At 50.1% G+C, this 21,200-nt stretch overlaps 1 protein-coding gene across 1 annotated transcript in view; it reads right to left on the reverse strand.

The window, feature by feature from the left end:
• The window catches only part of LOC143668067 (regulator of G-protein signaling 3-like), a 194,478-nt gene that overhangs the window by 53,639 nt on the left and 119,639 nt on the right, over window positions 1-21,200 (reverse strand). The window contains 3 exon segments of the mRNA XM_077142643.1: window positions 4,386-4,508; window positions 10,637-10,680; window positions 16,461-16,572. Of these exon segments, the coding sequence (XP_076998758.1) occupies window positions 4,386-4,508; window positions 10,637-10,680; window positions 16,461-16,572 (279 nt within the window).

Below are 21,200 nucleotides of genomic sequence, written 5' to 3' on the forward strand. Positions count from 1 at the left end.
GGACCCAGGCCTCTCTGGGGCTGCCTCTGGCTGCCTGAGCGGAGATGACAAGGGGACACCCACCTCAGCATCACAACTCAAAGTGTGACAGCCAAAGCAGACCCGAGAGGCCTCTGTTCCCTGCCTGTGCCCCGGAATTCAGACGATGGTCACCAGGAATTGACAGGGAGCAGTCATCAGCATTTGGCTTCCGTAAGCAAGGCTGCCAGGTGGATCTTCCCATACAGGCATCACTTTAAAATAATAGTAATGGTGACGACAATGACAACAATAGTTAGCTCACCCGTGCTTCTTGTGCACAGGATGTTTCACTAAGCACATGATACGCGGAATCCTCACAAGCTCCCTGTTATTCCATCCTCAATACTGATGAAAACACTGAGTCTCAAAGAGGCCAGGTGCCCCACCGAGGTCCCAGCATGACAAGAGTTTACACCTCCCGTATCACTTCCTATGTTTATTTTGAACTATCTGTTGGCATGTCTGTCTCTGCCGCTGGTCTGCAATCTCCCGAGGAAAGAGGGTGACACATTCATCTCTCTATTCCCACACAGAGCCTTGGCCTGTCCCAGGTGTGGGGCCAGTTCCTGCTGCCTGCACAAGCCCTCCTCCCACCCCCAAGATCCCATGTAAAAGCCTATGCTGCTCAGAAGGCTTCCCAAGGCCCAGTCTGGCACCGGGCAAACAGCAGGTGCTCAGCACCGGTTCAATGAGTGAGAATTAGCTCACTGTTTAATTGAAGATGACACGTGAAGGACTTGCCTGGCACAGCTTCAATGCTTGGATTACTACTCCAGTGCCCTTGTCGCCACACTCCAATTAAAAGAATTATGGAAGGACAGAGAAAAGGTCTCATTCATCTCCGTGACTCCAAAGGACCAAAACCCATGCCTGGCCCAATGCAGGCATTTCATATAGAGATTTGGTTGAATAACCCAATAATAGATATCTGCCTATCCTTACTAGCTTAAAACCTCAATGGCCAGAGATAGGACAGGTCTGCTTTACTGTAGATTAGAAGCATCTCAGCACTCCTTCTGGCAGGGATTTAGTCAAAGTTATGCCAGGCAGAAAAAGAAAGGTAGGGTCCATCCCGTGATAGGCAATGAAGCAAGGGAGAGGTCAAGTTCCGAGGATGAGAAAGAGGGTGGTAAGCAGGTGAAGAAAGCTGGGAAAGAAAAGGAAATGGGTTATGGTCTACTGAAAGAGACAGCACAAAGGCCCATCAGGAGCAGCCTCCTGCTTACTATAATCAGTTAATAGTAGATAGGACAAAGGGAATGATGCCCCCAGGGCAGGGATGCAGTCCAGTTGCTGCCCTTCCAGCCACAACTGGGACCCTCACACTGCCATAGACCACAGGCACCTTGGAGACAGGACAAAGAAGCTATGCCTGCACCCCTGGCCCCAGAGGTGTACGCACCTGACTCCTAAAGGCAGTGGATTTTGCAGAAAATCAAGTTGCACAGAAATCTTTAGGGTATGGTTCCCTAATGGGGACTGGGTGACCCCAAGCTCTTAGCTTTCACTAAAATCAACAAGGCTGAGGTTGCTGGGATACACCATCTGACCAAGGCCCAGATGGGACCACTGCCAAAGTCACACCGCAGGTAGTAGCACACCTGCTTCTTTGTTGTTCTTTGAGTCCAGCCTCCTCCAACTCCCTCGTCCTTCCCAGTAAGCAACTATTTCATTTTCAGGGTAAATCATATTTAATACATTGTACAAATTTGGGGGGAATTTTGCATTCCTTGAGTTGTTTGAAGAACACCCACCCCCATTCCAAGTTGACAACAACCACACTATTTCAAGAAGCAGGAGGCAGGAAGGGGTAGCATGGGGGTTTGGGAAGTTGCCTTGCAAGCCCCACTTTCCCCATAGGCATTTGAGCTACAGGGTGACGTATGCCGTGTTTGCTAGTGTTCAGCAGAAGCTGGAGCTTTCACAGAAAGAACAAAGAAAGGGCATAAACATAAACAGGTTGGCCTTTCAAAAGGACTCAAATTGGTCAAGCAGGACACTTTTTGCCTGAAAAGCGAGAGGCCCGTCTGTGAACTCTGCTCAGTCTTTCCTCTTTTCTGGAGAACAGCAACCTGAGCAGAAAGGCCATGGCCCAACCTCTGGAAAGGAAGTCCACAGTCACCCTAAGGCTGCCCAGACCTGATGGAGCTGAGCTCAGCTGAATGACCAGTGGGCCACCAGCCCAGCCCATGGGCCCAGTCACAAAGTATGCTAACACATTCCTGGATCACAAGGGACCAGACCTGCTCCCAGGGAGCATTCCATAAGCAACAGGAAGAAACAAGGTGTTAAGACTCCAAGTGTTGAAGATGGGAGTGAGGTTGGTCAGTGAGACCTCCAAGGGGCCTGCCTAACAAATGTAACTGCCTTCTAAGCGAGCAGGCCATGTGGAGGGTGCAAGTCTGGGGCAGGGCCCAGGTTTCAGGCGCAGGAGTCAACCCTGAGACTGTCACCGCAGCCAGGCCCTCCTACTTCACCCTTCTCCTGCCTAGCATATGGCTTCACCATTAAGAGCTCTGGGCTGAAGAGATGCCCAACTGTTACCTACCCAGGATGCCCACACATCTGGGTGACGCTTCCATGGTCAGCCAGCCAAGCCTGCAGCTCTGCAGGGACCAGAGTCTGCCTCAAAATCCCAGCTCACCTTTGGCCATTTAAGTGGCCCTCCCAAACCCAAAAACAGAGAGATCTTCCAAGGTTTTGAGATGGCTGTTGCCAACACATTCCAGAGCCACCAAACTCATTTAGCTTCTTCCCCTGGATCCAGCAAAGCCACTACCTCAGCTCTTCCTGCAGCACTCCCAGGCCAAATCCCAGAATGGTTACAAAGAGCACAGAGAACTCTTCCCCATAACCAGGAGGCACTAAGACCAAAGAAAAGAAAGCTGGGGGACGCACCTAGAGCCATGTATTCTGGGGTGCTGCCCAAGGGAGTGGTTCTTGACTATGACCAGCCCAGGACCAGTGGGAGCAAAGCCACCTGCAGCAATGGCTGCATGGTTGTGTGCAGACCAAGGGCCTCACAGTGGGAACCAGCCAGTGTCACAAAGAACCAACTGGGGTGGGGTGGGGTGGGGTGGGGGCAGTGCACTCCTCACAGCTACAGTTGATTGAGTGCCTACTGGATACAAGGCACTGTGCCAGGAACTCATTTGCACCACCTCATGTAATCCTCACAACTATTTGGGGTAGGAACAATGGTCCCTCATTACAGATGGGACAGTGATGCACAGAGCAGTTTAGTGACTTGCCCAAGGTCACACTGCCAGGCAGTAGTGGACGTGACTCAAAGTCCATGCTCTTCCCACCCTCTTCTTCCCTCATCAGTCATTTTTGCCCCCTGGCTAGGGTTAAACAAGGTAACAACTTTCAAGTCTAAGATTATGTCATTCTTAGATTCTTCCTACTCCTTTAGGGAATAACTGGGGAGCTACTGTCCCAGCAGCCCCTTCCCCACTCCTGTCCCCAGCAGGCCTTTCCTATACTGTCGCTCCATTCACCTGAGTGGCACAGTGGACTGAGGGACATCAGGAGAAGTGTGGAGGCCAGGGAGCTTACAGGTTGTCATTTGCTTGCTTCATTTACCTCTCCCCCCAGATCCTGCAGAGCAACCACCTCTGTCCCTTCTGCAGCAGCCAAACCAACTCTCAAAACAGTTAGCACTTTTAGTAGGAGATGGGACCCAAATGACTTACAAATGGGGGACAATAGCTCATGATTGGCATCGAGGTGTCAAAGGAAGGGCTGTGGTCCAGCTCCCATTCCACAGGTGCAGGGCAGGCAGGCACACTGGCTGAGCAGCACCCAACCCAGGTCAGTCTCCATCCAGAGTCTCTAATCTTACCTGACGGCTCCAGCTGGCTTTCAATCAGCCTGGCCGGTCCCCAGCTTCCAGCAGTCTAAACTAGGCTCCACTTGGCTCTGGCCTGTATCGAACTATAACAGCTTCTGCAGCAAGCCTCCCCCCACTCCAATTATGTCTGCCTGGGGCCAGTGTTTAACACCAGCGTGCTGGTCCTGGGTCCAGCCTGCCCAATGGCAGAGGGGGAATACACATCAGGCCACTGCAGGGAGGCCAGCCCAAATTAAAGCTTGCCACAGGCAAACCAAAGTACAGAGACAACAATTGATGGGTCATGCTCACTGTGGCTCACTCTCCCCAAGCAATGTTAAACCCACTCAATAGACCTGGGAAATACCAAGGGGGAGAGACCTTGGAGCTCAGGCCCCCTTGCCAATAGCTTGTTGTTGGATTCAAGTTCTGGGCTGGGGCTGGACCCAAGCTCCATTCTGAGGCTCAAGGGTACAGGCTGGTGGAGGGGAGGTGAGGCAGCCGGGACTGTGGCCGCTGGCAAGGCCCTTACCTTGTTCTCGGGGGGTGAGGCTGCCAGCTGTTGCTGCTTGGCGATGTTCTCTGACAGGCACCAGCACACCCTCTTCTTCTGCTCCTGCGAGTGTGCTTCCAAAGTGAATAAGCACTCTGCCTTCTGACGTCAGGGAAAACAGAGAAAGGGATGGTCAGGGCTACTTCCTGGTTCAGGGGGCTCCCAGGCCAAGCTCTCCCTGGGCTCCAAAGGGTGAGGCTGCAGCAGGGAGGGAAGTGCCAGATAAAAGCCACAAATGCACATTAATCCCTGGTGACATTGAGGCAGCCAGAGGAGCAGAGATGCTGGTCCAGAGGCCTGCTAACAAGTGGCATGCCTGCAGGCTGGGGGAGGGGAAGGGGGCGGGTAGTTCCAACATAGTGGAGACCTGTGGAGAGCAGAGAGACAGAGACGGTGATGTCAGCCCCACGGCAGGCCACAAAAGGCAGCAGCTGGGGGACCACATGGAGATCCCAGAGGGCCAAGGTCTCCTGCTGATGCTCTTCCACCTCACAGAAAAGCCCCTTCCACCCCAGCATGCTCATCACAAGACTAGACTGTGGTTGGATGGACATGGTGAACAGAACCCAAGTGACAACCCTAGTCTCTTTAGAAAGTCTTTGGTGGGCAGAGTCATGTGACCCCCTCAGTGCCACCAGTGCCTGGCACATTATCTATGTTTGATCAATAGCTCTTCAGCTCAGTTGAGTGCAGCCACATCTCCAGCACTGCAGCCATTTAAATCTCGCTTTACTATTTAACCTTGTTAAGTGCTGCTCTCTTATCTTCCTAACTAGATTGTAAACTCCTCCTACAAAGGCCTTTTTCATCTGTGCCCAGAGCCGTGTTTGGCATACAGTGGCCTCGGTAACCTCTGGTTGTTGGAAAGAACTTCCGGTATGAGGTCAAATCCCGGCCAGCTTTGGCACAAGCACCAGGAAGCTGCTGGGACCCAAGGACTCAGCCCATGGCGCCACCAAAATTGCTGGGGGGGTGGGGGCAGGCATGCCCAATGCTATCGCCCACTACCGGGCACTCAGATCAGAGGCTCACAAGCAACTCCTGACTCCACCAGAATTTGATTATAACCCCACAGGGAGGTGATTAGATGAACACAGCCAGGGAGGTAGAAGCATATGCCAAATGGCTTCTAACAAAGGGAAAAGCAGGGTTTCTATCCAGTCCTCTGTCAGTTTGCAATCAGACAAGCCTGGTTTGAATCCCAGCTTGGCCACTTGCTAGCTGTTGGCCCCAGGGAAGCCTAAGCTCTCTATAAAATGGGAATGACCATGACATCCATCACATCACAGAACATGGGGAGGACAAGCCATAAGGACAGTTGCATGCCTTGAAAAAATGATAGCTATTATTATTACTCAGTAATTTCTTCGTTTAATAAATAAATATCTATTCAGCCCCTGCTGGGTGTCAGGGATTGAACTAGGATAAGGAGGTAAGTGAGTCAGACTTAGCTCTCAACCTCAGGTTAGGGGGGACGGGGAGACAATAAACAACAATTGGATAAACAACACAATTATAAATTGTATAAATGTCACATGGTCATAAAGGGAGAGATCCTGCTTGAGCTAGGTGGTCCGAGGCCTCTCTGAAGAGGTGACATGTGAGCTGAAACTTGGCTGATAAGAAGCCAGCATGGAAAGTCCTGGGAAAACTGTTCCAGGCAGAGGGAATAGCCAATGCCTGGCCCTTGGCTGGGGATGGTTCTCAGAATCATCTGACAGCTCCTGGGGATATTTTCTACCCCATCATCCAAACCCATCCCTCAAAGCAAGGTTGTCTCCCTGTGTTAAGTGTTCAGAGGGGGCCAGGCTTGCCTTCCCCGCCCCAAAGTATTCAGGAGCTGATCTTCCTAAAAGAATCATAGGAGAGAGGAAAGAAACCCTGCCTCTTGGCTTTAGGGAACTGGGTGGTTGTACTGAGAGCTGAGACCCACCACTTCCCCGAACCCCCAGCCCACAGCAGGGGAAGGGCATGGCCAGCAAGAAGTCCTGGGGAGAAGTCTGTTGGGGCTTGGGGCTGGAGCTGACAGAGGGCATTCTCCCGTATTCTTCCCTGTGAAGAAGGAAGGGATGAGGTAACAACTCTGGTTCTTCCAGCTTGAAAAGGCCTTTGCTCTACAAAGCAGGTGCTGGCCTATGTCTCCCAGCCCTAACTCTACCTAGCTATGTGGCCTGTAGCTAACCCCTCAAACTCCTGGAACCTCCATGTTCTTATCTCTTTCTGTTCTGAGGCTAGAATTCTGCCATAGTAATAGTTCCTTTTATCTAATTATCAATTTTAAAAAGTACTTCCCCATCCATTTCCGAGCCCAGATGGGGAGAGCCTGGATTGTTATTCCCATTTTATGGATGGGAAAAGCCAAGGCTCAGAATAGGTCAGGGCCTGGCTGAGGTGATATTGCCAGAAGGCATCAGAGGGAAGACTGAAGCCCCTGGGGAAGACTTCCAGGAAGGCCCCGTCCCACTGGCCAGTAGGAATGCTCTGACCCTTACAGATTAGGGCCTGGAGGCCACCAGAGTGCAAATCCTTCAGAAGAAAATCTGAAGGCCAATGGTCTCAGGGCAGTCGCAAGTTCACCAGCAGCTTTTTGTACAGCTGACCACTGCTCAGAGCTCTAGGTTGGTGGCCCCTGCCCCACAAAAGTGCAAGAAAGCCTCCCCAGGCCCAGTGGACCTCTCACAGGCAGCGGGCCATCTGAGGCAGCAGCCTCACGCTCCATGCCCTCCCAGGGCTAAGTGCTTTACCAGCAAGGTCTTCATTTTTCTTTCAACAATCTTTGCAAGGTAGCAGCTGTAATTATCCCCACTTCATCGACACCCTCAAGAACCACTTTCTCCCCATCCCGAGAATAATCTCCATTGGAAAGCCAAATTTCTCCATCTGGGATGGAGACCAGGTTGCCTGCCTCCTAGCACAGTGCGGCACTGAGCCTCTGGCTCCAAGACCTCCAGGCTGAAGGCCTCTGTAATGCCAGAGGTCTTGGCAGGCTTCTAAGGCACCAAGGACTAAACCCAGGCCAGGCCTGGGCACAGGGCTGGCTGCCTCAGGTGGGCAAACAGTTTTTCGGAAGTCCTTGCTCCCAAGACTCCTCTCCCAGCGCTGCCCAGAGATCTGAAGACTGGCCCAGCCAAGAGAGAGAGTGCTGAGCCAGCTATCCTCAGGGAGGCTGAATTTCCATCTGCCGGAGCATCAGCCACCTTCTACCTTCTCTGTGTGTCTAAATCCGGGAGCACCATTGCCTGCCTGCCTCTGCATGTGAACAGTCTCCCTCAGTCCAGGAATCCCAACTGATTGGTTTCCAAGCCCTCAGTCCCAGGCTCCAGGGTCAAGGTCACAAACCACTCTCAAGGCCCCCCTCATTTAACTCAGAGGCAGTCTCTGCCAACTGCGGACAGAGGGGCCAAAAGCACAGACTTCTCCAGGTGCCTAGCCCTCTGAATTTAAACATAAGCATCCCCACATCCAACCAGACATCCAGCTCCTTTCGCCTCCTGTAAACCCCCATTTTGCCCCACCTCACTGTTCCTGGATTAATTTCATCTTTGTAAAAATCAATACCTCTTCTGCTATGAGTAAGTCTGTTCACTTGCTTTGACAAATATTCTCTTACTTGACTCTCCTATTGATCCTACGACATAGGAGGGAAGGAAAGGTGCCACTGTGCCCATTTTTCAGATGTGGAAACTAAGGATCAGAGAGGTCAAGTCACTGGGCCCAGGAGGCCTCAGGAGAGAAGATTTGAAGTTCGCATCCTGCCTCCTCCAGAGCCTGTAATTGTGCCAAAACTGTGTCACAGTATTACAAAGAATGTGAGCTATTTCTCTTAGCTTTCTTTTTAAGATTGATAAATCATTTGTGATGTCTTTAATGGGGAGTAAATGAATATGAAAAGCTCTTGCCTTTGCTATGAGGCTGACAATAATAATAGCCCCCTTTTACTGAGCACTCACTGTGTGCCAGGCTCTATGCTAAGTGCTTTCGACACAGTACTTTATTGAATCTCATTTAATCATTACAACATCCCTGCAAGGTAGGCACCTATCAGCTTTGTTTCAGAGATAAGTACGTAACTCGAGCCCAGATCAATCAGAAAATGGCAGAACCAAGGTTCAAATCTCAGTCTTTCTAGCTCTAAAGCACAGACTCTCAAATTGCTGGAGCCAGCAGTTTCTAGGCTATAAAATGGCTCTGACCAATATGCCCATCGTCCCAAGGCCCCGGTGCTCTGACAGATTCCTGGACTGAGGGAGACTGTTCACATGACTCTGAAGCCAGTCATAGGCTGTATCTGTCCCATAGATTTGTCCATGGGTATAAAGACCCTGGAGTCAAGGACTGCTTAGGACAACCCCACCCAGGATCTTGCAGCTAAGAATGATCAAAGCTGCTGCCACCCAGGCAATTGAGGGTTTTCTCTGGGTGCCACCCTGCTAATTAGAAAATGAAGAGAAATCACTTGGAAGTTCCAACTAAGGTGTGAGCTTAGGGTTCTCTTTGGGATACAAACCCACCATTGTCAAGAATTTCCCAGGCTGCAAAGCAAGCAGGCATCTTCCCTACATTACAGAAATGCCCCTCATAAATAGCAATCCATTAAGAGAAAAGAGGAGCTTCTGGTAGTGAGCTTCAACCCCCCAGCCCCTCAGGGTTGGATTACCTGGCACTTTGCTGAAATAAAAGGAATCAATATCTCTTCATCAATCTTTGGAGGGCCAAGAGGTCGCAACTCCCTGGAAACCAATGGAACAGAAGTGCTTTTCTCTGGGAAAAACAACCCCAGCCTGGCAGGAAGCTCTCTTGGCATTAAAGAACCTGGGGCCTCATTTCAGCCACTACCCCAAGAGCATCAGAATGCAGAGTGGTGAGGCTGGAGGGGCAAAAGCTCAGGCTCTTCCGGGTGTGGCTCACAGCTTTCCCTGGGCTGCACTCTGCTCATTCAGCTTCTTGTAACTGAAGAACCCCCAGCTCTGAAGTACCTTCACTTCAAAGCCACTTCCTGTGCCCAGCGGGCAGGGGGTGCAGCATGTAGCTGACACTGGGGAAGACACCCCATGCCCTCTTGGTCCTCAGCTCTGCTCTCCAGGCATCCGGATTACACACTCAGCTCTGACAATTTCATTGCCTCTTTGTAACTCTCTACTCTCTCCCAAAACTAACACACAGGTCCATTCAAAGACTCACTCAAGACCTTGCACCTCACAGCCAGGACCTGAAGGAATTATTTTCATTCATGAAGCAGCACAAAATTTACTTCTCTCAAGGATATATTCCTCTTGGCCAGCCAGAGTAGAACATGCCCCATGCCCAGGGTGTGGGCCTGTGTAGACAGATTCCCAGGATTGTTGGATGAGCCAGACTTAAGTGGAGGCAGAAGGGAAGAAGAGTTCTAAGGATCCTTACTTGGGACAGACACCACCCTGCCCATAGCAGCAGAGACACAAGGCTGGGAATAGAAATGTCACTAAAAAGTACAAAGACTTTATATGGCTCAGTGGAAAAGTGGAAAGTGGAAGAGGCTTTCCACTTTCTTATCTCCAAAGATCTCTGATTAATCCCCTGATTTAATGATATTTTATCTTCCAAACTATATCAAGAAATAAGTTGTCTGTCTTTTTTGTTCAGCAAAGGCAGGGCACTGCCCATCTGAGCTTCTAATCCAACTGAGATGACCAGTAATATCAATCACACCGAGTAGGTGTCATTCCAGCCCAAAACATAGACACAAGGTTTTCTTTAGCCTGTATCATCTGGCCCAGGTAAAGCTACAATTACCAACAGGCCTTCTGAAACCCTGACAAACCCTGTAGGCGGGGTCCTGGGGATACTTCCTAGAAAAAGAGGAAGAAAGAGGCACACACAAGAATCAAGGGCTTCTCTGGAGAAAGGGACCTAAATAAATAAATGGGGTAATGGAATTGTCATGCTGCACCCTCGTCTGAGCTCTGCAGGCACTGGAGGTCAGCAGGTCCTAAGCAGACCACAAGTGTCCTTCTGTTCATCCCAAGCACTTTCTTATGTCCTGCTCTTTTACCCAGAGGCTGGAGAGGTGGGATAGTGACTGTTATTTCCATTCTACAGAGCAAGAAGTTGACATCCAGCCTTGCCCAGGACAACTGCAGGCGATGGTGTGGAGGCTGACATTGGAACCCTGTACTAGAACCCGGCCCGTCTTCTTCCCTCAAGCACCAGGTCACAGATTGCCCTCCTCAAAAGTAGAGGGAAGGACTCACCTCTGCTAGATAGAGTATGCAGAATTTCAGGTCTTCAGAAGAACCTTTGAGGGAACAAAAAGTAAGACTTGCATTAGAAATACTAGAACCTCAGCCAGCTGTCTCACCCAGAAGATGACTGTATGTGCTAGTTCTTGGAAAAAGAGGAATAAAGAGGCCAGCACAAGGGACATCTGGGTTTTCCTTTAAAGAATCCAATTGCCTCTGCCATTTTAAAATTTGACAAGGAGGCACTTAGTTCCAGGATTGGCCAGTACAGGAGGGATCCTCCATTAGGGGCTGAGTGGATCCTGACCCCAACCCTTCTATGTATTCTCATAGACCTTTGTCACCCTGGTCTAAAGTCCCAAACTCAACCATTCACCAGAGCGCTCTCCATCTGGGAGGCAGCTGGGAGGGCTGCTTCACTCTCCTCAGGCAGAGAAGATAAGGTACAACACCTCTCCTTAGGCAGAAGACTTGGGCAGAGGGCTTCAAAAGTAGTGGGGGAAGCTGCCAGGGGGAGGGCACTACTGAGTTTGAACTCCAGATAGGAAGAAAGGGCATTCCAGGAAGTGGGAACAGCACAGGCAGAGGTATGAAGATGAAGAAGACCAAGTTGAGTGGAAGGGAGAGCAAGTGCAGAGAAACCCCACCTCATCCAGGACCTTCCCTGGCCCCTGCAGGCTGCTCCTCTACACCAGGCAGCCCGCAGCACAGGCATTCATCTGGGCACAGGCCTAAGTGTGGCTAGTAACCTCTATATTTTGAGTAATCTGACCTCTCCAGCCAGGCTGTGGTTTTGCTGGGGGGGAGAGGGGAGAGCAACCACACTGCATATATAATAGTAGACATCTAAAGTGCTGCAGAACTTTAGAGGACAATAGTACTACATGCCAGCCACAGCTCCATGAGATTTACATGTAAAAAGCTCAACCTTAACAGCAATGAGGTACAGGTTATTATCCATGGTTCATGGGAGGGAAACCGAGGCACACACAGGATATAGAACTAGCCCTGGGGAGTAAGGGAAAAAGGAAAGATTCAAATCCAGGCAGCCTGTGCATAGAGTCAATGCTCCCAATTATGACACACCCACCCCTCCACAGTCCCCTCTGTCCTCTCAAGGAACCAGACCCAGTGCTGGGCTCAAAGGAGCCCCCTCAACATATACTTGAATCAAAGAAATTGCCAAAGACGCCAAAAAGCTCTTACAAAGAGAAGGCAGCAAGTTAAAAATAGAGATTGTAGATCAAGTCAGCTCCTAAGAGAAGTGGAGAGCCAGGGCCTTAGAATGTGTGGAGACCAGGCCCCTTGGGAGCAAGAGTGGGGCCAGTTTCCTGGGCAAAACTATCCCTAGGGCTGGGGGTGGAGGGTGGGGGGCAGCCAGAGCCAGATAAAAATAGCCCATAGGTAAATGGGGGGTTCACTTTGGACTTTGGAAAAATAAATCTTTCTACTTCACCCCACCTACAGACTGGTTGGGGAGGGAGGGAGCCCTGCCTAAGAAGCCCAACGTGTTTAAGAAAACTGCAATTTCACAGTTTCTGCCAGCTTCTTGTGTTACTTAGGATGGAGACAAAAGGAAGGTGGTTCATTTGTATTTTAAAAACAAAACAAAAAATTAAGACTTTCCAGAAGCAGATCTGAGTGCCCAGCCAAGGCAGAGCTAAAAAGATCTATAAGAAGATGACAGAAACTTGGGTTTAGGAACCTAAGGGTTAGAGGGGGAGAAAAAGGTTCTAGCAAGAAAGGGAAAGCCAAGGATAAGGGAGCCTCTGCAGACAGGTGGCTGGGGTTGGGAAAAACATACCCTATACATATTCCCTGTAGCAGGGGATGGTTGATGAGTTGCTTTTGACAACTTTTCTACTCTGTGATCCTGCTCCATTATCCCAGACCATCACTGAAATCTGCCCACATCATGCAAAGAAGGTGGGATGGGGCAATTCTCCATTTAGCTCAGATGCTCACAAAGGACAAGAGTCTCGAGAGCCAAGAAGGGTTGGCAATTGTTGCAGCTGCAAGGTGGGCTGACCCAGGAGAGGATCTCAGACCCTCCAGAAATGTCTCTGGAACATCAGGTGCCGCTGGACTTACCAAATTGTGGAAACTGGGTCAGAGGAAAAAGGACATTGGAGGCATTTGGGTTTTCCTTCCAACAACCCAAATTTGTTATTTTGAAATTCTATAAGGAGCCATTTAGTTCCTGGATGGATCTTGCTTCCCACCAATGAACGTGTGGTGGATCACCAATCATGCACTGGGATGGAGCCAAGAGATGGCTTCCGAACTGGGTCTGACCCCTCTGTGTGTTTCTCCCAGGACCCCCACTCAACCATTCACCAAGGCTGCTCCACCCATTATTGTCTCCATTCTCCAGAAAGAGAAACTGAGGCTCAGGGAGGGAAATTGTCTGGTACATGGCAGAGCTGAGATTTGAACTCAGGGCTGCCTGCCTCCTAAGCCTGTGTTCCTAACCACAAGGTCCCACTTTCTTTCCCCTCCCTCGTTTATTCATCTGTCCCTCCACCAGGCTATGGGCTCCAGAGAGCTGGAAATGTGTCTCTTCTACTGCTATAGCTCTGGTGGCCAGCCCTGAGGTAGGCTCTGAGGTAGTCTTGAGAAAGTACTGACTAATCAAGGTTTCACTGCAAGGGTTGCAGAAGCTGAGTTTCTAAGTCTAGACACCTGGCTCCCCAGGGTGGGTGGAGAGCCCAAGAATCAACCGGACATTTCCAGGCCACTCCTGAGAGTCCAGAGCAGGCCAAGAAGGCATGTTGTGGGCGGGCTGCTGGCTGCCTGCAGAGCAAAACACAAAGAGCAGCAAAGCCAGCAGGCAGCAGAAGCAGGAAGAGACCACAATGGGGCCCGGCTGACCGGAGATGTTCCAATTGTTAGCGCCAGCTCTCCGCCTGTTCCCATCACACTGCCATTCAGCTCCTTGAGGCTTGGGAGACTCTGGGCAGGCAGCGTTTTAAGTGGAAACCCAGCCAGGAACCTTGGGTGGTGGGGGGATACCTCCAGCTCCCAGAGCTGAGGCAGCGCTTCTGGTCTCCCTTTGGTCGTTCATTTATTCACCCAACAAACATCCAGTGGGCATCCAGTGCTTGGCCAGTGGAGCTAAGGGCCCATCAGACAAGTCATACCTCCAGCCAGTAGGAAAAGCTAGATATCTTCCTTGTTTACCATGTTCTTTGCCTCAAACTGAACTCTCTCTACACGTTGATTTGAAAGAGACAAACAAGAGCCCAAGGAGCTGTGAGCAGTGTTAATAATCAGAGACCATTCTGCCAACAAAAGCTCCAGCTGAGGTCCCAGACACATCCCTTAAAAGCCTGTCTCAGGCCGGAGGTGCAGCAGTGGGTCTCTGGGGGCACAGAAGAGGCTGGCAGGAAATCAGGCGCCAGGACTCAGAACATTGGGTCCTGCAGCTCCAACTCAGCCTGCAGGGGAAGGGGTCACAGGCCTGTCTCGGGGGACTGGGGAGCAGAGAGGCAAGGGGCCCGACCATGTCTGCAAGGGAACTGAAGCCTTGAAAGGTGCTCCCTGCCATCGAGTCATTTCTTTTCCTCTCAGCAGCTCCTGGGCTGCCTGGGGAGCCCTGTGCCCTGTGTTTTCCGACTGACACTGCTGAAGAAGGGCAAGACGATTTGTCTGCACCAAACCCTCTGCCCTACAAATCCAGGGCAGGAGTGTGTGCACACACACATGCACACATACACACTCCTCTCATGCCAACCCCACAGCTCCAATGAAGACAATCTTCTCTCCTGTGGAGGCCAGGCTTGGCCACCCTCAGCCCTGGTCTAGCTTACCCACCACCTGCAGGGAGAGGAAGTGGCCTCCAGCCCAAGAAGCCTGCAGGAGGCTGGTACTCCCACGCAGCTTAGCACCTGGAAAGTTTCTCTGCAACACCTCAAGGCCCCACACCGCCCACCCTGACCATCTGCCTCCCAGTGGTGGATGGAGCTCACCCTGCCTCTAATGTCAAGCCTTGTGTCTGGGGACTCCAGCAGGGGAAGACCCCGTCAATTCCCAGTCCAGGCCCCGTAACTCAAGGGGTGGAGGCAGGAGGGTATGGGCACTGCCCAGCTTCTCACAGCCACCCTGGCAGTAGGGTCTGTCTGGGGACAACAGAGCTAGGAGGACTGCAAAGGGCTGGCCCAACCTTCATTTCACAGCCAGAGAAACTGAAGCCCAGGAAAGGGAGAGAGCCAGGTGAAGTCACGTAGTGCAGTCACACAGTAGCAAAGCTAAGGCCAGATGCCCAAATTCTCCCCTACCACCCCCACCCGAAACACAACCAGTGTGTGCCTCCCATCCTTTCCCTCCTTCTTTCAGCAGGAAGCTGAGCAAACAAGGGTCTTGAGCTTGCCACCCTGGTCTTGAGTTTCTCAGCATAACGGAGCAAGGGCTCTCGAGATCAGTCAACATATTATTGAGTACTGCCTCCTCCCCTACCCTGTACTCCAAACATTTGAATGAGTCCTAGTGCATAAGAAATCAATGGGGCTTGAATTGTCTGAGCTAGAGAAAAAGGGGAACAGAGAGGTGGGGAGAGGATAGAGTGTGAAGCGTGTGAGTATGGGTACAGGAGGGGCAGGGACCAGGGAAGCTGGGTGTGAGGGAGAGAGGGAGGGTAGGACAGAGGCACGGACAGGGGGCAGATGGGAGGGTGGAACACAGCAGCCCAGGGCTCTAACCTGCCCTCCCCCATTTGCCCACCCAGCAGGCACTGGGGGCTCCCTGGTGGGAACACTACTGGAGCCCAGAGAACTGCCCCCCTCACCACAGCCCCGGGGTCGGGCTGAGCCAGCCCAGGGGAGGGGCTGCCCAGGGTAAGGTGACTTTCCTCGCCCCCCAGTGGCTGCCTTGGTCGGTGAACAGGAGAAAGTCAGAGCCGGAGAAGGAGAAGCTGTAGGTGACTTCCTGTGGGTAGGCAGGAGCGGAGTTTCCCACACAGACTGGGTTTCCAAGGAGTAAGAACAACCTGGGCACGGAGCACACAGGATGGGCTTGCAAACAGTCAGGAAGTTCTCCTGGAGCAGAAACCGTCAAAACAGAATTCTTTTGCTGGGTAATATTTTCCTCCTGCCCCGTCATGCTCAAACAGGTCTGTTGTTGTTTTCATAATCTGGGAGAGGAAATCGAGCCCCTTTCAGCAGAGACCTCAGGCGCCAAACCAAACCACTCAGCAGATACTCCCAGCTGGTTTCCCGCTCCCCGTGTGGAGAGCATGGTGGAAAACTCTGGGTTAGAAATTCTCTACATTTCTCTACATCTACAGAAATTCTCTACAGCCTCACATCAGGCTTCCCCGGGCTCTGGTCAGCATGATGCAGCTGGGTAGAGAAGGAGTAGGGGTCTCTGGCCAGGGATGTGGGTGGCAACTAGCATTTATTGTCTACAGTTGTGTGTCAAGCACTTTGCATTTGTGACCTAATTTATTCTTCACAACAACCTTTTGAGATGCTATTCTTCCCCTCATTTGCATATGGGCCCAGCAAGGTCAAGTAATTTGTCCAAGGTCAAACAGGCCGTGAGAGTCAGGGGCAAGATCTGAACACAGGTTTGTCGGAGTCCAAAGCGCTTCCCTCTCCACTCTATACTGTTCCTGGAACATCTCTGAACAGAAACCTCCCAGCCACGTTCAGGGTGTCTAGGAGGCTTGCCAGCCTGGAATGGAATGTCAGCATCTGAGACCCTACCACCCAAGCACAGAACCCTGACCCCACGCAATGCTCAAACACCCCACTGACAGCCGGTAGGGCACTGAAACTGGGTATTCGAGCTGCCTGGAGCAGTGGGGAAGGGGCCAAGGGCATCTCAGGTGTGCACTGACCTTCCTGTAGCTTCACACTCTGGAGGTAGAGGGGGTTCCTCAGGACATTGCAGCGGCCTGGCTCATCTTCCTTGGTGAAGAGCAACAGGTCTGAGTAGGCAAACAGCGTCACCTGTACCAGGAAAACAAAAAGAACCAGCTGCTTGGCTGTCCTCTGGGGGCTGGGGGCCACAGGTTCCCCTGGAAGTCTGGATAACACCCCTCATCATCTCAGAACCTGGAGCAGACTCAGCAGGGCTCGGCCAAGGGCAGAGACCTGACCCCCATCAGCACCACCCCAATGGTGGTACACCCTCCAGTTTCCTCTACCTGCCCTTCTTGAAGCAGGAAAAAATAAACAGAACAAAAAGTGACCCTCCCACTCCATAGCAGATGGCCTCTGCCAGCCTCTCTGCAGCCTGATGTCCCCCCACCTCCTGGGCCACCTCTCTCTCTGGCCAAATGCCCCTGGGGTCTCTAGCTCAGTGTCCATGGCTTGGAGCCACCCTTGAGTAGGAGGACGCTCCACATTTGCTTTCATTCTACTGTGTCTGGCTAAAAGAGCACTGGACTTGGAGTCAGAAGTTTTAAGGCTCCTATCCCAGCTCTGCCACTCACTAGCCGCAAAAACACTGCTTTCGTTTCCTTAACCCCCACAGCCTTAGTTTTCCAGGCGAGGCCCTGCCTGGTGACCTCACAGTCTCCTTTTACAAGCTGTTTGCAGACTGTGAACTGAAGCATCATGCAAGGTGAGGCATTATTACACAATTCCTTGTGGATAATTTTAATGCATTAACATAAAACCAGTTCAAAAAAAAAGCGCTACTTGTGCCCTGATACAGACATGTACACAACTTCTATCTCTCTTCTGCACTAACTCCTCCAAAAATAAAGGCAAAAGCTATTTTTAAACATTATAGGTAATCCAACGGGCATGCTCAGCATATTTTCATCCTAAAAAATCCACTTGATCCTCTAAGGCTTCTAAAGATTACACTTTAATTTTACTTTGTTTTGTAAATCCTGCAGTGGACTTTATTCAAAAGCAATAAAATCCAATTTCAGATTCTCAAAGAAGACAAAATATTATTAATTATGTGAACCTCCCTTTGAGGTGTCAAAACTTGACACACTTCACCTCCTTTGAAGGAAGAGTCAGCCAGGAGGACTTTGCATGTCCTAAAGCCACACTGAGTATGTGTTGGATTATTGCCAAAGTTTAAAAAGTCAACACATTGACATTCAGCTACCAAAATATTAAAGATGACCCAACTATGTCACTTCTAAGACTTGATCCTACCAAAATACTAACAAGGACATATAAACATGAACATATAAGGATATTCACAGCAGCATTTCTGTAATAAACAAAAGGAAAAGAAACATTCATCAAGAGAGGTTGGATAAAATCAGTTATGCTGGCTTCATATGGTAGAATTTAATCCAACTATTAAAAGAATAAAGTAGAGCTTTATGGGCAGAAATGGAGATCTGTCTATCATAGATAGTCAAAATAGTGAAATGCAGAAAAATATCTTACAATCCAATTTTGTGAAACAATACTATAAATCCATCTATTTTATGCATTTTTTAAAAAAATGTTTATGATACTCACTATACTCCTCAGAGTGGTTTTCTCTGGAGGGTGGGATTTACTTTATACATTTCTGTTTAATTTGCATTATTTCGCAATGAAAATACGTTACTTTGGACATTTACAGATATATAAACATTTTCGAAAGGACCACTTGGTTGCTTGAGGGTAACACAAACAGTGATTTGAGGAATCTGGGTCCCAGAGACAAGTGGGAGACATCCTTGAGTGGTTCTTGGTGGCTCTGGCTTCTCCAGTGGGGCCCAAAAGCTTCAGAACACTGGGCTGGAAGGAATACTGGTACGTTATCACCACAGCCTGTCTTAACACAGCCCAAAAGGAGCCTCCGTTAGTTGAGCCCTTACTTTTGCTCAGCAGCTCCTCACTTGCAATAACATCGTTGCTCTCCTTTACAGTCAAGGGCTCTCAGAGAGGTTAAGTGGTCCCTCCAAGGCTACACAGCTGGGGACCATTACCCAGGTCTGGTTGACCCTAAAGTTCTCACTCTACAGAGGGTAGCAAAATGCCTAGAGATGTTTCATCTCTGAATGTTAAGGAATCCAAACATAAGTCAAGAAACAGAAGCAAAGGAGTCCAAAAGAGCAAGAAAAGATGCAGAAAAAAATATAAAGTTAAGGGGGAAAAGAAAATGATCCAAGAGCTCAAGAAGGATTTCAGTTGTCAGAGAGGACTTTAAAGTGCAGGTAATAGAAAGGAGGAGACTCCAAACTAACCAGAAACATAAGGCAAACCCTTGGGTCCCCGGGCCCATCTTCCCCACTCAAGGGAAATTGGGTAGTCACCTCTGGACCCACAGGGAAGCTGGCAGGAGACGGGTTGGAGGAAGTGGTCTTCCAGGAGATTTTTAGAGAATCCAAAAGACGGCCCAGGTCCAGAGAGGGCTGGATGCTCCAAGCAGGGAGGGGCCATGAGCAAGGTGAGAAAATTCCCAGGCCACTTCTCCAACCCAGATTCCCAGGGCTGAGAAAGCTGTCTAGACAGGAAGTGATTAAGGCATGAATGAAGTATTTCCCAAGGGGTGGGTAAGGGAAAGAACAGAGCTGGCACACAGCTGGAGGCAGGGCAGAGGGGGCAAGAGTGCCACAGGAGAGAAGGCAGACCCATCTTCCCCCATCTCCCCAGCATGCTTCTGGCCCTGCTTCAGTAGGAGCCACAGTAGAGTGATGCCCACCTCGGAGGCCCAGTTACCTGCAGCCCTGCGCAACAGGCCATGGGGTCTTCCCCACTCTTGCTCCAAGGAAACATCTATCTTCCCAAAGCGTTAAGGGTTGAGGGATCCCTTCATTAGGGAATCCCTGCAATCTGGAAGTTTACCTCTCCCAAATGGCCCCTAACCAAGCTTCCTCTTGGGAATACAGCCTCAGGGCAGGGTTGGCAGAAAAGACCTAGGTGCCTTGGTTAATGGTAAACTCAGTGAGTCAGTGTGTAAAGTGAGGGGATGTCTGCCTCAGCCCTCACAGTATTCCTGGAACCTGGCATAGGAACCTGGCCAGCATTGGAGATGCTGGAAATTCATTGTTTGAATGTATAAGTGAAGCTGCTCCAAAATGCTGATGTGATCTTAGGGCGGCACAGTAATTGCATCTGTGACTTCTGGGAGAGGGACACCTGGCAGGCTATTACCCAAGTGGACTAGATCAGGTCACAGTCATTAGCAAACTGGAGCATGCCCAGGGAAGAGATTGGGCAAACAACCAATGGGGGTGCACTGCAGGAACAAGGAGTTCTGCTTAGAGTAAGGAAGAACCTTCTATGATTTAACCCTCTCCAGGAACAAAAGCCACTCACTGCCTGGGGTGGTTGCCCCTGCAGAGTCAACAAAAACCCCTGCCTGTTTGGAAAGTCATCAGTTGGGAAAGTTACAAGGAAGCAATTAGAAAGGCTGGTTCCTGAGGGCCCAGTCAACACTGAGTTTCTCTAAATCATTCAAACCTTTCTTGAACTGGTTTATATTTACGGCCTGCATAATGTGATAGGGTACCATGAGCCACATATTTGCTTCATGTCCTCCTTCAAGAAAAATAAATATTTATTTGACTCGTCTTCTAACCATTTCCTTCAAGCTTCGGCGGGGGGGTGGGGGTGGGGGATCTCTTAGTTCTAAGGCTCCAAAGATCCACTAGGCAAAGGTTTGCTAAGACAGATTGTAACTGGAGTGTAATCAGGTTATGGCTTCAGCTTGTGTGTTCATTTTTAAATAAACAGTGAGATCAGAGTGTCCACCCTGGCTCCATTTCTCACAAGGCCTTGAGACCCTGGGGTCCCAGTTAATCTCCCTGGTACCTGCTTCCACCTACAGAATTGGAACCATTGTGCCTATCTTACCTGGTGCTGCAAGGTTAATAGGTACTGAGGATGGAAACTCATGCTCAGTGAAGATTCACAATAGGGGCTCAATGTCTGCACACTTAATGGTGAATGAACAGACAAAAGAACACCCTTTGATATATGTATATATTTCAGCATGGTTGTCATTTCTAACTACCTTTTTATAAATCCAGTGAATTTACAGCCACACTTCCCTTTCTGACCTTGTCCACCTGACTTAGCTCCATCACACAGCCTATTCACCAAACATAGCTCTAAATGACTTCTTGTTCCTAAACCTCAAATCCCCCTCAACATGTTAAGTTTTATTCCCACTGAGGGAATTCAGAAGATATGCCTAGGTTCTTTAAGAAAGTTCCCAGAAAGGAGGTCTAGAAATGTAGTGAGCAATTCCAGAGTGGTAGAAATAAGAATGCAGCCTCTCCCAGAAGCTCCCTCAGAAGAGACAAAGCTAATTTGAAATATATGTTATTGTGTGCTTCTTTAGAAAACAAAACCAAACCAGCCTCCTGCTTTAGCCACCATCGTACACAGTATCTCAGAAAGCCAAGATTGAAAAGGCCCTTAGAGACCAGGAACCTCAAACTCTGCCCTTGCTGCTTCAAGTACATGCATTCCCACTGTGCAGATGAGAAAGACTGAGGCAGCAGATCTGGGCTGGCCATAGGCTTCCTGTCTCCAGGTTTTCTGGTCTTTCCACTACCCCAAGCTATCACTTAACTCTGCAGAGCCAAAACTGTCAGCACTGAGTCAGGACTTGATCTGCAGCAATCCCCCTAACTTCATCCTCAAGGCTCCCAGGTAGCCCACACAGATAC

This window comes from Tamandua tetradactyla, chromosome 2 (genome assembly GCF_023851605.1).
Source record: "Tamandua tetradactyla isolate mTamTet1 chromosome 2, mTamTet1.pri, whole genome shotgun sequence".
NCBI lineage: Eukaryota > Metazoa > Chordata > Mammalia > Pilosa > Myrmecophagidae > Tamandua > Tamandua tetradactyla.